This window comes from Dreissena polymorpha, chromosome 1, assembly GCF_020536995.1.
Source record: "Dreissena polymorpha isolate Duluth1 chromosome 1, UMN_Dpol_1.0, whole genome shotgun sequence".
Lineage (NCBI taxonomy): Eukaryota > Metazoa > Mollusca > Bivalvia > Myida > Dreissenidae > Dreissena > Dreissena polymorpha.
Window position 1 is genome coordinate 208058429 of NC_068355.1, and position 16672 is coordinate 208075100.

At 35.8% G+C, this 16672-nt stretch overlaps 2 protein-coding genes across 2 annotated transcripts in view; one reads left to right on the forward strand and one right to left on the reverse strand.

Moving 5' to 3' along the window:
- LOC127866069 (major facilitator superfamily domain-containing protein 1-like) overlaps window positions 1-8951 on the reverse strand; it is a 23833-nt gene extending 14882 nt beyond the window's left edge. Inside the window, exons 1-3 of the mRNA XM_052406454.1 lie at window positions 8902-8951; window positions 2242-2704; window positions 470-675 (exon numbers count right to left, since the gene is read on the reverse strand). Coding sequence (XP_052262414.1) covers window positions 470-675; window positions 2242-2689 — 654 coding nt within the window. The 5' untranslated portion in view covers window positions 2690-2704; window positions 8902-8951. The remainder of the gene's footprint in view (window positions 1-469; window positions 676-2241; window positions 2705-8901) is intronic.
- LOC127864791 (uncharacterized) lies at window positions 8897-14693 on the forward strand. The gene is made up of 2 exons (XM_052404664.1): window positions 8897-10086; window positions 11436-14693. Exons 1-2 carry the CDS (start codon window positions 9192-9194, stop codon window positions 12305-12307), a joined length of 1767 nt encoding a protein of 588 aa, XP_052260624.1. The 5' UTR covers window positions 8897-9191; the 3' UTR covers window positions 12308-14693.
- Window positions 14694-16672: the final 1979 nt, after the last annotated feature.

Below are 16672 nucleotides of genomic sequence, written 5' to 3' on the forward strand. Positions count from 1 at the left end.
TGTACCAAAGATATGTAAAAAGTAAATGCATAACTTTCAAATATTGAACACGATTGGGAAAGAGGTATTATTATTATTATTATTATTATTTTAATTACTATAATTATCATTATAATTATCATTATTAGTAGTAGTACTTCAAAAATATTTGTATTATTTTGTATTATTATTATTATTATCATCGTCATCTTCATCATCATCATCATCATCATCATCATCATCATCATCATCATCATCATCATCATCATCATCATCATCATCATCATCATCATCATATACCATCATCATCATCATCATCATCATCATCATCATCATCATCATCATCATCATCATCATCATCATCATCGTCATCATCATCATCATCATCATCATCATCATCATCATCATCATCATCATCATCATCATCATCATTATTAATATTATATTTTTTTATTTCATTTTTATGTTTGTATAATCATCAACAACCCACTTGCGCGATTGTTATCAATCCGGCGGAGGTAACCAGACTGATGGGGTTGCCAATCCGGTCCACCATAAAGCCTCCCGCGAGACTTGAGATGATTTCCGCCCACTGGACTGTGGAGTAAAAGCCCATGTACTGCGTCTCGGAGATGTCAATGTCCTTAACCACGTGCTTCTGAAGAGCCGACGGACTTTCACTGGTGATGTATTCACCTGGAATTGTTATGGACTTTTATTCATGGGTGCAGTTCATATTTATTAAGGGTGCCGTGTTTTGTTTGTGGTATCCGGACATTCGTTCGGACGGACAATTGTTCCTACGCTTATTTGAAGAAATAATGAAGGAGAGCGTGTCCGGATTGTCAAAATAACGTAACATCGATTACCCCGGGGTGTCAAAATAACGTAGGAACGAACCAACTTCCGCCTTGTCAAAATTAGCGTATTAACGATAAGCCGCGGGAACGAATGTTCGGGATTCTGTTTTGTGTTTTTCTTTCATTTACGCTTACAACATGTTTATCTGGGGGCATAGATCTTTTTTAAACAAGTGTATGGTCTACGGCAATAATGGAACATATCCGATACGTCCGCATGTGATTATATTCAGAGGGCTAAGACGACCCAAAAAGCACTATAAGCGAGTACTATCGAAAATGAAATAATACCACTGTGCTAGGTCCGATAATTACAATACCTGAACGTGTCTTGAGCACATTTCTGAATCTGCAGAAGGGGTTAGACGTTTTTCTGTTTAAATAAGTCGCGCTCTGAGAAAACTGGGCATAATGCATGTGCGGAAAGTGTCGTCCCAGATTAGCATGTGCATTCCGCACAGGCTAATCAGGGACGACACTTTCCGCCTAGACTAGATTTTCGCTAAGAAGAAACTTTCTTTAAACAGAAAATATCATAACAGCGGAAAGTGTAGTCCATGATTAGCCTGTGCGGACTACACAGGCTAATCTGGGACGACACTTTACGCACATGCATTATGTCCAGTTTTCTCAGAACGCGACTCAAATTATGGGTTGTATGGGATTCATATTGAAAGAACCTGGGTAAGCCTTCAACTTATTATCATAGTATGGGATTTATATTAGCAGGACATGGGTAAATCATAAACTTTATATTGCCATGGACAAACTGTGCAAGGGTGGTGAAGATTTTATGAAAATAGTCTCCATCTTGTATAATTTCCTTTTCAACATTTTAATAAAAGGGAAATAACTCTGATGGTTCTAGTTCAAATCTTGCTAGCGTAGGGCTGGTGAATACTACATAAAAGATTGCTATCTTTAATAATGATAGTCTTTCCTTTTTCTTATAAATAAACGGAAAAAAAATATAATCTCATGTTAAAAATGCGCATGCAAAAATATCAGTAGCTCTAGTAACACTGACCTCATGGTCCGAAAATAATCCCAATCAAGATTTGATGGTTATAATCAAATGTATAGGTTTGGATAAAATTTAATATAGAAAAGGAAAGTCTCTATCGCGATAACGGCCCTAAAGTGAAGACGAGCACGCACCACGGGCGACGCCTGAAAGTTTATACCCTAAACCAATGGCTAACGAGCACTTCACTCCCAGGTTAGCTTACTGCAATACACAATTATATATAACTTGAATCGTTATATACAGAGTGTAGCATTTCACAAATAAAATACACATTAAACGTAAATCTTGCAATACACTTACTTCACGGGGAAAACATTTCTCAATTGATTGTGGCAATGTACAAAACACACAAACGAGTATTGGTTTCATACTTACATAAACCTGCAATACACAAGAACACAAGTAGACCATATCTGTAAAGCCGTGTATTTGGTGAACACGTCAAAACGTCTGTATTCTCCACGATTTCGTCATCATCAGGCCTTTCTTCTATCGCATTAATCGATGGTTCCAAACTGGAAACGGCAACTTGGGAATCGCAACCCCAAACTCCGGATACGCCTGAACATATACCGCCGTATGTAATGTAATGTTTGTAACCAACGTCACTGTCTTTGTCGGGACCGCACAACAGCGGACTTGATTCGTTTGATGAGATATTACTTGATATTGAGTTGTGTCTATTTCTGTTCGTTATTAGTTTTTCTTTCACTTGATGGTATTCACTTGCAAGCTCACTAGTATATCTATCATGGGGTGGCCCGGTTGCTCCTACAGACGACTTCGATAACAAGGGCTTCCGTTCTGTCGCAGCATCTCCCATTTCTTTGTAAGCACACTGTAAATTCAATATAACGTGCTCCATTATAACGCAGAATCTAATATAACCCGGGTGGGTATTTGCTCCCTTATCCCCCAAGTGTCAATTTCTTTTTTAAATGTTTTTATAAAATTCAAGTTATGCGAGGCCCCTCGCATTGTTTGAATTATTACTCTATTATACTAGATTAATGGTTAATCCATTCTGAGACATTTTACAAAACAAGTGCGATAACGTATTGTTTGATGCAAATAAAGGTGTGAAAAATACCGTGTGTTTATAATTGTTTTACATGATAATGCTGTAACTATTTAAGTGCTATCGTTCTGTTGAATAACTAACAGCTTTGACGCTGTTAACAAGTTTTCCTAAGGTGTTTCATTTCATGGTTATTCATTGACGATATTTATTTAAAAACCGTCTGCTTAACTGCATCTGAAAACGTAGCAAAGAGAAATTATAATAGTAATTTAGACTATTAAGATAATCATATATGAAATTGCAGGTTTATTGTTAACCAAAATTTACTTTACTATCGCCCATTTCCAGAAAATAATGTGGACATGTTGCATTTAATATAAATTTAAAATCACTTGCCCATGGCTGTTAAAATTGAATCTGAACTGCTCACGATGCGCGCTGATAACGTTACCTGGTTTGCACATATTCAATTGGAAAACCCCCGTCACATAATTCACTGTACGCTTTCCACTTCAAAAAAGGCGTACGTTTGCATGTATGAAAATCCAAAACACATTTATCCAAAAATTTGCCCAGATTTATTTTTGAAAGCAAAGTCGTGATTATATGGGATAATCGGATAAATATTGGACACCGTTATTTGCGTTATTTTGGATTTAGAGCTTCTATGAAAATTATAAGTATTAGTATGTTACAGCTATATATCGATGATTATTTCATACTATCCTATCGAACAATATTCCCTGTTTATTCGATGTTAATTTATTCCCATTTTACACGTAAGCGGGCCAAAAACTGTGTTATCGGGCAGTGACCTGGTATAAATGAAAGTGGGTGGAGTTAATTTAAGTATTATTCGGTGATATAATAACTGTTCAAGACTAATTAATATCGTGTTCGCGTCTTCAACGTAATAGTCTCTAGTGGCATACTAAAATATTTTGTGGACAATAAACGAATATGTCTCCTGTGGAAGTCTTGTCAGAAATGGTTCATCGGTCTATCTGAATAAGTCTTATTCGAAAAAGTAGGTCAACACCAAGGTCAAAATGAGGTCAGTTGATATGAGAGAGTTTTGAGTATTAAATGGAAGAATCAAAGGTTTTCAGTTATTAGTATAGATGTTATATGAATAGTCAATTTCTTTAAATAAAAATGACCTACTTAATAAGTAAAAGTACAAAAGTAGGTCAATATCAAGATTAAAATGAGGTCAGGTGATGTGAGTGTGTTGAGGGTGCTTACAGATAAAAAATAATGAAAGCATATCAGATGTGTAGCAATTATACTTTATTTAAGCCGACACGTGTCATTGTGAGCTAACAAAGAGCTCAGCTTCGACCCTCTTTATTAGACTTTGTTTTAAAGAAGGTCAATTTCAAGGTCAAAATGACGTCAGATGATGTGGATCTGTTGATAGAGTTCAAAGACATCATCCATGAACATCCCAATACTTTTAACCCATTTATGCCAAGTGGTCTCTCCCATCCTTCTAAATTGGTTCAATTTATTTCCAAAATTAGGGATGTCTAGTATATTTATTTCTATATTTAAAATATTTCTTACAGAAATTCCTTTAAGCAAACAGCGTAGACCCTGATGAGACGCCGCATCCAGTGTGTTCTTCACAAATAGGGGAATGGTGACCGGGCCCGTCCAAAGGGGAAAAACGCGTCGTTTTTTTGGAAAAGGGGAAAATAAAAAATTCACTCTTTTATATATTATGATATTTATTAAATGAATACACATGAAAATAAATTTGAGATATATTTATCATAAGAGAGTTCTTTCTAAAAAAAAAATTCTACAACATTGGGGAAAAATATATACTCTTTTTTTAGAGGAATGGGGCAGAATATCGGCCCCGAAATTGCCATAAAAAACACTGGCATCATGCGGCGTCTCATCTGGGTCTACACTGTTTGCCAAGGCCTTTTTTCTAGACGCTAGGCATAAATGGGTTATGCAAGCGAAAAGGATGTTTAATGAAACGTGTAATTTTGGCTCAACCAAAATATTTTTGACCTTCTGAATGAGTGTAAGTGCAATAGTAGACCAATGTGAAGGGCACGATAAAATAGGGTGATATAAGTGAATTTTAAGTGTTGAAAGACATAGTCCTTGAAAGTATCTAAGCTTTGTAAGAAGCATTACCAATGTTGAACGAATCATATACATTTGGGTAAACCAAGAATTTTGACCGTCTTAATTAGTCTTAATATAAAAGTAAGTCTTTGTCAATGTAGACGATTTGCATGTGTTGAAAGTGTTAAAAGACAACATTCATGCAAGTGTTGCGGTTTTGTGGGCAGCATTTATTATACTTTACAATTACTATACTGTGTCATTTTGGGTTAACCTCTAATGAACGGAAGAACGAATGAAAGAACGACAGGCACATTGCTATATGCTCTACTGTATCAATAGATGCTGAGGGCATACACATGTAATTTACTATTCTACAATAGTATATTTTGATTTGTATAGTCTATGTCTGCTTTCTTATGAGTTGATATAATGGCTCAGACAAAAACGTGAGTTTGTTTACATATAGACATCGAGTAACATTATATACCTCTACATCCAGATAAGTATAACCAACAAACATTATGTAATTTTAAGTTCCTTTACACTATACATTTAACCACCTACTTTTTTATTGTTCTAATCCTCTACATCATACATGTAAAAGTTACTTTTAAATAGGTCCAAGAAAACACATCATATTGGTATGTTATTAATTATGAACGGATATTCCACGGTTTAAATTTGTACAAGTGCATCCAATGTAAAACTACATAGTTTTATTGAAAGTATTGAAACTAAACAAAATAATGTATTCGGATTTTCTCTACCTTCAGATATAGATCCAAATTACACGTTAATGTTCATCAGACATATTAATAAGGTAGTTTAACGACTAGTCAGGAACACATTTCACTACATTCCGATTTATGTGCCAGATGTATAAATTACGTATCACTGATAAATAAAAATGCTGACATCCGTATAATGTCCATTCAAAATTATTCAATGATGTAGAAGAATATTATGAGTTGGACTGTTCAGGTTATTGACCTAAGCCTTAGGTCAATAACCTGAACAGTTAGTCTCATTTATAAGACGCGCAAAGAATTTAGAGATACTTTTTATATGGGCTAAATTCTTTGGAACGTCGCATCGTTGAAGGACCTTTTTTGTGGTGGAAACCAGAAAGTTTAAATTTTCATCAATTTGCGTAAAATTGCAAAATAACATTACCAACTCATTCAGTTTTAATTCAGAAGTTCATTTTTACATCAAATATCGTCGATTCGAAGTTAGAAAGGCATACATTCTTCAGTTAAACTTCTGCTTAAATCGCAAAACAATCACTGACCTGTATCCATGTCATGAAACTGATTTAAATATGAACCAATCAGAAGAAGGCATTACGGTGTAACGTGTACGCGTAATTTTATTTAACATGAGCTTTTAACACCGACTTTTACGTAACTAGATCTAGTATGCTAAACTTTGTCGATTTAATAAGCATATGTTCAAAACAGATATGGTGCAGTTTCTATTCACTGTTCTAAGATTCAGGAAGTGTTTATGCATGTCTTTTTCGCACCTCTGTCTGTGTTGTTTTATGTACTTACATTCTACGTTACAAAGGACGGTATACTGTACGATCTGTATCAATATTATTTATGTACAGTATAAAAATAAAAGATGTAATTTATTTCAGAACTTTTTAATTGTCAATTTAGAAAAAAAACAATGCTAAATTAATCCAGAAAAGTATAACATCGGTTTACTATGTAACGCGCTGCACCACAACAGACGAATGCAAACTGTATTTTACGCTGTTTATTCTTCCACTTTAAACCAGATGCTTTACATCGAGGTCGTGTTATCGATTTATATCTACACAGCGAGCGAATCGAGAGATATTGAAAAATTGAATAGTGGTTGGATTTAAATTGCAAAATTTAAAGTGTCATTACATAATTTTTACGGAACATTATCGATAAATGAATTATCTACACAGGTATGTAAATATTATTGCAATCCGTTGTTATTAAGTGTCTTATATCGGGGCTTGAATGTTGCGCACAAAATCCTTGCGCAACAATATAGACAAAGAACAAAAAATTCCCACCACATAATTGGTCTTTCAACCTTTGTACGCTCCAAATATTACCCATATAAAAAGTAGCTTAATATTTAAGAGCGTCAAAAATTTGGACTATCACGGTGAATGAATGAATTATTTATTACAGCTAAGCTTACGTGATTTTTTGATGTCAGACGTACTTTATGTTTCGGGTAAAGAGCACAACATGTAATTCATGATATGCAAGCGATGTATTTAATACGGAAGTAATTTCTACATACCGTAGTTACTATACGTTTTCGGACACATAAAAAATCGTGTTCGAAACTCTAGATACACACAAATATTCCCCAAAATACATGTCCAAAAATTAAGAGACACCGTGAAAATATATACCTTTTTCATCTACGTTAATATGTTTAATGTCGTTTTACACAGATCAATGTAAATCGAAGTTGAACTTTGACCACATAGTACAAAGATTAGCTTTAATATACGGTTGTATTAACCTTTAATTAAAGTTCAATTCAATGCGTAAGCTATCGGATGAAAGCATCACCTGTATCGAGTACACATACGTATTTACCCAAACAAAGCGAACGTAACGGTTAACTGATTTCTTCCTTTTCATTTGAAAGGTTACCTGTGGCACACATGTCGGCGAATCTCTCAACGTTGTCGTTCATCTCGCCTAGCCATTGGTGCCCAATGATCTCATATCCTTGGTTTTCACCGATCTTGGCGTAAAAGTCGCCCATTATGATTATAATGTTCTTCTTTGGTCTGTTGTAAACCCCACGTTAAGGAGTATATGTGCGTCTTATTGGATAAAAACGTGTAACTACTTTCCAAACATAGGGCTCTTTCCATAACCATGATAACTTCTACAGAAAAACCCACACTCGATGCTCTTTCTTTTCTATACGTGTTCTATCAGTTTGTCTAATTATTCCAAAATAACCTCCAATTGATTTCATTCTTTGTCGATAGATAAACATGTGTGCGTCTGGTATTAATTTTCTTACTGACTTTGACCTTAGTGTTGCAAATACGACACGAAAATAAATCAAAACTCATGCCATAACATGAAAAGAAGCATATTGTGCTGATAAATGTAAAACTGCATTATACATACAAGTGTGCCGCAATGCCATGTATAAATGGATCAGAATTTTTCAATTTGGATATTTACTTATTTATACTGGCTTTATTGTTCTTGAGAATATATAACATACCATGTTAGTCGCTTTTACGTTGATTTTGTAATAAATACTTCTGAGATTTATCTACATGTACTTTAATAATTGTTTCCGACATGTTGAGTTGATAAGGAGACGGGTGGCAACACAACTCAGGATTTGCTGCTCATTATCAGTTTGAGCAAAAGCTTAATTGTTTATTATCCCAGATTTGCTGAGTTTAGCATCAACTTAACCAGGAGTTAGATTTGAGGATTACGATCGACCTCAAGCGCCGATTATACATTTTTCGTGATCGTAATGTTAGGGCAAGTCCTTTACTGGGGACTGACTTTGGGAAGTTTCGACATTACAATACCTATACGTACGAAGTGCATAAGGTCACAGCGAATCATGTGCATTTGTATTTAACGTAATCGAATACATTTGAGGCAAGTTCTGATCATAAGCTGTTTATAAACCAATTCATGACAGTCACTGCATCATGCGGCGTCTCATCTGGGTCTACGCTGGTTGCCAAGGCCTTTTTTCTAGACGCTAGGCATAAGTGGCTTAACCTCCCGAAGGTAAACGATATATATCTTACACAACTAACTTACATAGAACCGATATAAAACGAACGAGAACACCCTCTGCTGATAACCCAAAAGTCATGGTATACTCAGTTGTTATCGAACCGCAAACGTTTTATAACATACTAAAGTGAATCATCTTACGAAGGTTGCGGAGATAGTCGATGCATCACGATTGGTATTTCCCTTACGACTTTTAGCGACACAGAGATAAACTTTAGGGCGTAGAAGGAAGTAGGACAGTTATAGTGTTTTATTGTTTTATTTGGATATCATTTGGTGTTCATATATATAATTTGGCAACGTAATTAAGCAAGAACATATAATTGTATATAATTTCATTTTTTATGTAAAAGATATTGAAAGTATATATTAAACTTAGAAACAGTGGTTTTTAAATCGAAAGTAGAAACAGGTTCAAACAAAATTTCACAATGGCTTCTAAAAGATTTGTGGATTCAAACCGAGACAATGCAGGCGACTTTATTGGAGTAAGTGCTGTGACACAATCATGTGAGCCCTGTATGAAAACCAACGTATCAAAAACTGCTACGGTTATCTGCAAGGATTGTGATGAATACCTGTGCGATACGTGCCAAAATCCGCACACAGTCTATAAACCAGGTCAGCACATAATTGTCAATGTACAGGACAATACATCTGCGCCCGTTATAATCGACATGAAAGGAATGGACAAGTGCCATGAGCATGCGCGAGAAATAGAGTTTTTCTGCCAGGATCATTATAAGCTTTGCTGCGTTTCATGTGTTCTCATTCACCGGAAATGTGACCAATTGGATGAAATAGCCAAAGTATCCAGACAAACACGCCCCGACCTGCAAGCATTAAAACAATCATTGATAAAAATGCAATCCGAGGCTGACGCTATGATAGCGGATTGTAAGCAGTCGGAAACTGGCTTCAATGAGTCCATTGCAAAGATTTCTGCAGAGGTGGATACAATGAAAGATCGTATCATACAACTATTTGAAGAAGCAAAGCAGAAATTAATAAGTGAGGCAATACAGTTTAAAACTGCCAAAGTCAAACGAATCGGGAATAAATGTGACGCCTCGCTCAAAGTTAAGGAAGAACTAAACAATGTATTGTCGATGTGTTGTGTCGTTTTAGAACGCGGAACGCCCAGTCAACAGTATATTTATTCAGAACAAATGAAGGAGAAACGGAAAACTATCGAATCAACTATAGATGAACAAAGAAAAATTACATTCTCATCAACAATGACAGTGTCTTTTCCAAAACAGGTTACTTCACTTCTTGAGATGGGAAGCAATTCTATAAAACTGAATTATGATGGCAACAAGACAGGTATTTTATTTCACAGTTACTTTACATTCGGTCTAATTTTAATAACGGTATTTGTCTATGCAGTGACAGTCCAGATGATAAGGAGCGGTATGAAGTTTAAACGTGTTATTTTGAGTTAACTAACTGGATATTGTTACAATCGAACAGTTATTTAAAAATCAAAATCATTAAATGTAGTATGTACAATGTATGTTCAGAATTGCGCGTGCAGTGCGGTAAAAATAGACATACGTAACTAGCAGTATTTGAGATCATTGCACTAACATCCCTATTAAATGAATATACTGATAATTTAAAATATTTCATTTTCAATTTTTTCATATATTTAGTAAATTTAAAACTTTAGAAATGTTAAACGGAATGAACAAGGAAACACACAATTGTTGTAAGCGATACGACACTAACGTAAGCTGCGCGACCATAAATAGATAAATACGCAACATGAACTGAATTTGATCATGATGGCGATAAGATTTATATTTCAACCTAGTTGATTTAATGATTTATGAATTTGTACTCTGACGGTTTAGGTATTGCAGCGCATTATTGTTGTTGTTGATGATGATGATGATGATGATGATGATGACGACGACGACGACGACGATGTGATGATGATGATGATGATGATGATGATGATGATGAAAATCCGTAAATTAATTTCGTATATTTTTAAAAGAGCAGTGTTTAAAATACCCAGTCATATGCTGATCCCTGATTGGCCCAGCGCGATTAGAATTATGAAATACTTTTTATTTAGGATCATTTTAATATTAGAGCTTTATTGCAAAATATTTCATGACACTGTACAAACACAGATATGTTGAACAAGTTTCCGTCAAATGGACTCATTTTAATAAAATAGAAGATGAGAAGGAGAGAACAAGAAGACGAAAGAAGAAGAATGAGGAAAAGAAGAATAGGACGACGACGGCGACGACGACGCGACGACGACGAGACGACGAGACGACGACGACGACGACGACGACGACGAGACGACGACGACGACGACGACAAAGACGAGACGACAAACGAAGACGGCGACGACGACGACGACGACGAAAAGAAGAAGAGCGACGACGACTTCTACTACTACTTCTACTACTACTACTACTACTACTACTACTACTACTACTACTACTACTACTACTACTACTACTACTACTACTACTACTACTTCTACTACTACTACTACTACTACTACTACTACTACTACTACTACTACTACTACTACTACTACTACTACTACTACTACTACTAATAATAATAATAATAATAATAATAATAATAATTATTATTATTATTATTATTATTATTATTATTATTATTGTTGTTTGTTACTTTTATTTTAGTGGACACCAGTAGCTTTAGTTTGTCGTCCCCACCAAGGCCTGTCACCCTAGAGTTGCTTGTATCTGTGGATCTACACAAGACTGGAGATTATGAGAGGGATCCTTTCCTCACTGGACTGGACTTCCTGCCGGACGGGAGACTGGTAGCCGTGGATAACAAGAACAAGACATGTACCATACTGAATGAGCGACTACAGAGACTGGGAACACCGTACAAGTTCAAGAGTAAACCACATAGCGTAGCATGTGTGTCTCATGATACACTGTGTGTAAAGGTTGGTGGTGCATATAAAGCAGTATGTCTCCTGTCCGTGAGTACAGACAATACCATCACACTGACCAGGGAGATCAATACATCATCAAAGTTCAGATCTATATGCTGCATGTCTCCATCTAACATGGTCGTTAGTACGTACGATGATCCCCGTCCTGCTAGAATGATATCAGTGGACGGGGTAGAGTCACACTTTGATCACTCCCTGGCGTTTCCTATGAAGACGTACAAAGTTGATGAGAGTACATGCACGTATGTCCTGTCTAAGAACACGTTAGTACTGACTGACAGGTACGCTCACACAGTGTACATGTACGACACCATGAATGGCACATCTAGAGCAGTCACTAATGAGAACATACAGGGGCCTCGTGGTGCCTGTGTAGGGCCTGGTGACACGGTGCTCGTGTGTAGTATGGATAAGAACTCCATCGTGCACCTGAGTGTTGATGGAAACATTATCGGTACCTACCCAGTGGATATGCAGAAACCGACCAGCATAGGTTTGTCTAAGAACGGCACTAGGTTGGCGATTTCTAACAGTGTTAATGGCAACAGGAAACTTCATTTGTATAAGATATCACCGGCAATGCATTAGGTGACTAGTAAGACGTGATCCATGTGATCATGCAATGATCTTCCATCATATATATTATAAATGCTCGGGAATGGTGATGTTTCAATCAATACGGTATACGTTTTGATTGATAAAAACTAAATAGTGTTGTTATTCATTTTTATTGCACCAGAATTTAAAACTGCCTATGTATTGTGAATTTAACATTATTAAACATAAGTTTTAAAACACTTAAAATAACGTCATTGTTTTACAAAATACACGGTGCTGGTGTGCAGTATTAGGAAGCACTCCATCGTTCACCTGAGTGTTGATGGAAACATTCTCGGTACCTACCCAGTGAATAAGACGCTTCCTTACAGCAATATTGATTTTCGTGAATTGATGTTGTTATATCAACTCGTCATACTATTATATTTGAAGAAAATTGAATAGTGTTGTTATAAGGTTTTATCGTTGAAGAATTTCGAAATATTTCGAACAAGCTATGTACTATGCATTTGTTATTATGTAAAATGTGTCTTTATACGTAACTTCAAGAAATGTTACATTGTATATTTGAATGATTTTAAATGTATTGTGTATGTAATGCTATATATATTTGCCTTTCATGCAACTTAACCGGTGTGTACGGTAGTTAGGCGCGTTAAGTATTTCTAAATGAATGTTGTTGTTTTTTAAAAACATTACTATGCATATATTTTCTTAAAGGGTCCGTCCAATAGATTTTGGCATGCATTGAAGCATGTCATTTAATGCTTCATATTGATAAATTTTAACATTTAACCTAAAAATCTCCAGTAAAAAACAAACAAGAATACAATTTAAAAAAGGAAAAAAATAACCCTCAACAGGGCTCGAACCACTGACCCCTTGAGTCCTGGAGTAAAAAGTCTACCGCATTGACCACTCTAGTACTCTACCATCCATGCTCATGCATAGAGCGGATGTATTTTTTACCTTAGTATATAAGCAATCCTCATAGATTCCCAAAATATAACTACAACAACAGAACTTTTCAAAGTATTCAATCGTCTCGCGTCGCACGACACTTTATAATTTTCAGGTTTTCAAATCGTCAAAAGATGCATATAATAGATATTTAAGAGCATGATAAATGGTCAGTATTACTATTTCTTCAAAATATCATAACAAAAACGAAAATTTGCGAATCTGAAACAACTTTTTATAATTTTGTCAACTTACCAATCTGTTGGACGGCCCCATTAATACCATGAATGAAATTGTGCGTTCTCTCAAAATAATGCTTGTTTTTGTTTAACGTACATTGGCCACTATATAATGATAAAAAAAGTCGACTAGGACTAGAATTCCCAGCATGTCACCTGTGCCTGTAAATAGTCTAAGAAGCCTTGTATCGTTATAATGTAAAGGATACTATAAAAAGCCGTTAATGTCCGTTGTTGTTTGTTTTCAAATTAATTACAAAGCGACAATATCAAATACATTCCAGACTCATCTTAGCTGTGTTATAATTTTATTTTACAATTAATCAATACTTGCACTGTGTAACAATTTATGTATTCGTGAATTACTGGGGCCGAGAAAACACACGCTTTAATTGAAAACCTTGTAATACATAACGCTCTGATCAGACATCCCCATAGCAACGTGCTGAGAATGATAAAACCGAGAATTCGAGTAAGGTAGTAAACCCATCATATTCAATGTTAAGAACATTTGTTTACAAATCATATTGTTATATTATTTTCTTGAATCAATAATAAATGTAAACAAGTTTGTCTGCTGTCCGATTACGATCCGGGACAACTTGTTTTCAAATCGAACGCTCTACTACGGAGGCCCTAATATCGTGTTTAACCCATTTATGCCCAGTGGACTCTCCCATCCTTCTAAATTTGATCAATTTATTTCCAAAATTAGGAATGTCTAGTATATATATTTCTATATTTAGAATATTTCGTACAGAAATTCCGTTAAGCAAACAGCGTAGACCCAGATGAGACGACGCTGTTTGCCCAGGCCTTTTTTCTAGACGCTAGGCATAAATGGGTTTTAAGAACCCCTATCTTGTTTTGATTCTGCCTAATTCGTATGGTTATATGCATATACGCATGTTTTCTTCAATTTAAATTGCATGTAGTTCATTTTTAACTTTAATCACTTCCTACGACTTTGATTAAAAATGTACATCTTTATATGTTAAGGAATGTATTCCAATCACGATCAGAAAAGGTACGGGCGGCTACGACTTGGTAAATGAATAGCATGACCAATGCCATGATGCGTATATTATATTACATAACGGTGTACTTTTAACTCGTATAGTTTTGTCATTTGTCACGGCTTTTAATTTCTGGAAATGTTAACTTGTTTGTTTTGCCTGACGAATTCGTGAATACAATTTGTAAAGATAAAAACTAGTGGTCATGTTTTTGTTATAGCACGTATGCAAACATTGTATTTAACCGCGCTTCTTACCTAGGTGATCGAGGTTCAATGGCCAATCCCGAAGCATGTGAGTTAGTGGTCACCATACCGTACATGTGGGGTTTTCTACGGGTACTCCGGCTTCCCTACCCCACCCTTCCAAAACACAAGACCACACCAACATTGAAATCTTTCGCTAACAACTACATAGCTCTACACTGCAGTGATAATTCCAAATTCGTCCAAACTTTTGCGAGTCTATTAGATTAGATTAAGTATGTATAAGTACTGGGGCACACTTCGGATCCACAAATAACGCAGCCTCAGGCGCGCAGGGACCTCACCAACTTCGACAAATGCACGCATATGTTAATAAATAACACTGCTGGGCAGCTTTAAGGCAGCCTTCAACTGCCTCTGCACGCATAATATCACAGTCGATGTTAAAAGTCGAGGTTTCTCCAGTAAATAATGGTTTTAAGAAAACAATGAATGTGTTTCTGAAAGTCGTAATTTTGCCACACTGTAAGCTAGTCCCTTTTACAGATTTAAGTATAGGGACGAAAGTGTTTAGGGGTCGTATTCCAGAAGCATCTTAAGTTAAATTGTATTGTTATCTTTAAAGTTTTTCATTTCGTATTGCAATAGTTTGCCATCAATATTTACATGAAAATAACATCATTATGTCATTGTTATTTTAGGAATACCAAAAACATGTGTTTCCTTATTAAGTAAAGAAAAACAAAACATTGTAATTTTGACCTTAAGTGAAATTATTTAAGAAATGACTTAAGATGTTTATGGAATACCATCCCAGGTCAGATAAAGACGAAAAAGAAAAAGGAATACACTGTGCGTCTCAGTAGGATGAACTATGAATGCGTTGATGGATTTGTATATTTAACCCATTTATGCATAGCGTCTAGAAAAAAAGGCCTTGGCAAACAGCGTAGACCCAGATGAGACGCCGCATGATGCGGAGTCTCATCAGGGTCTGCGCTGTTTGCTTAAAGGAATTTCTGTAAGAAATATTATAAATATAGAAATAAATATACTAGACATCCCTAATTTTGGGAATAAATTGATCCAATTTAGAAGGATGGGAGAGTCCAATAGGCATAAATGGGTTAATAGCAGGTTTTTGTCTCAATTGCACATGTTGTCAGCAATTTTGATGAAAACAACAAAACCATGTGACCAAAATGAAACTTGTTAATTCATTAGTTGGCGATTGTGTAATTTTTAAATTAAAACAGTTTACATAAATAATACAAATAACAACGACCCGTGTTCAGTTACTGTTCCCGGAAGCATATGAGTTTGGGTAATTGTCACCATACCTGACAAGTGGAGTTTCCTCCGTGTACTCCACCCCGCCCCCCCCCCACCCACACACACATAGCACAAGACCACACCCAAATTAAAAAAATCTTTATTTAACCACTTAATACCTAAAAATCAGAGCTTAAAAAATCCCAACGTTCATGAGTCGAACACGTTAATTAGGTAGGAGTGCTGGGACAAACTCCGGGTACACACATAATGCAGCCTCCTTACGGAAGAACTTCATACGCTTCGGAATTCACACATTGATGAGAAATACCTAGTGGACGGTGGGTTTGTTTAAATCAATTTTCCCTACAGGAAGAAGGCTCGTGTAAATAGGGACAAACGGAAGGCCGCTATAGATACATATTCGGCATAATCGCTGTTCGACAACCGACAGTGGAATGGCTATCTCTATATGCATATCAAGGCACCAATGGAAAAATGCAATATGCCTAAGAATGTGAGGACTATAATATATTCTAAACAACAGCACCACATAACGGATGCCAATGCTCGGCTGCGGGTGCAGTTTGAATAAATGAAAGCTTGTCAGAATATTGACATCGACATCGCAATAAGCACGCAAGAGGCGTTATAGTGCTTGACATGAACTCACGTGTCGTGTTTAGAATAGTTTCCAAATAC

Excerpts from the sequence above, each read along its gene's own strand:
- LOC127864791 (XM_052404664.1), top strand. The coding sequence starts at position 9,192 with ATGGCTTCTAAAAGATTTGTGGATTCAAACCGAGACAATGCAGGCGAC. Across the intron at positions 10,087-11,435 it reads TTATGATGGCAACAAGACAG|TGGACACCAGTAGCTTTAGT; the intron begins GTATTTTATTTC and ends CTTTTATTTTAG.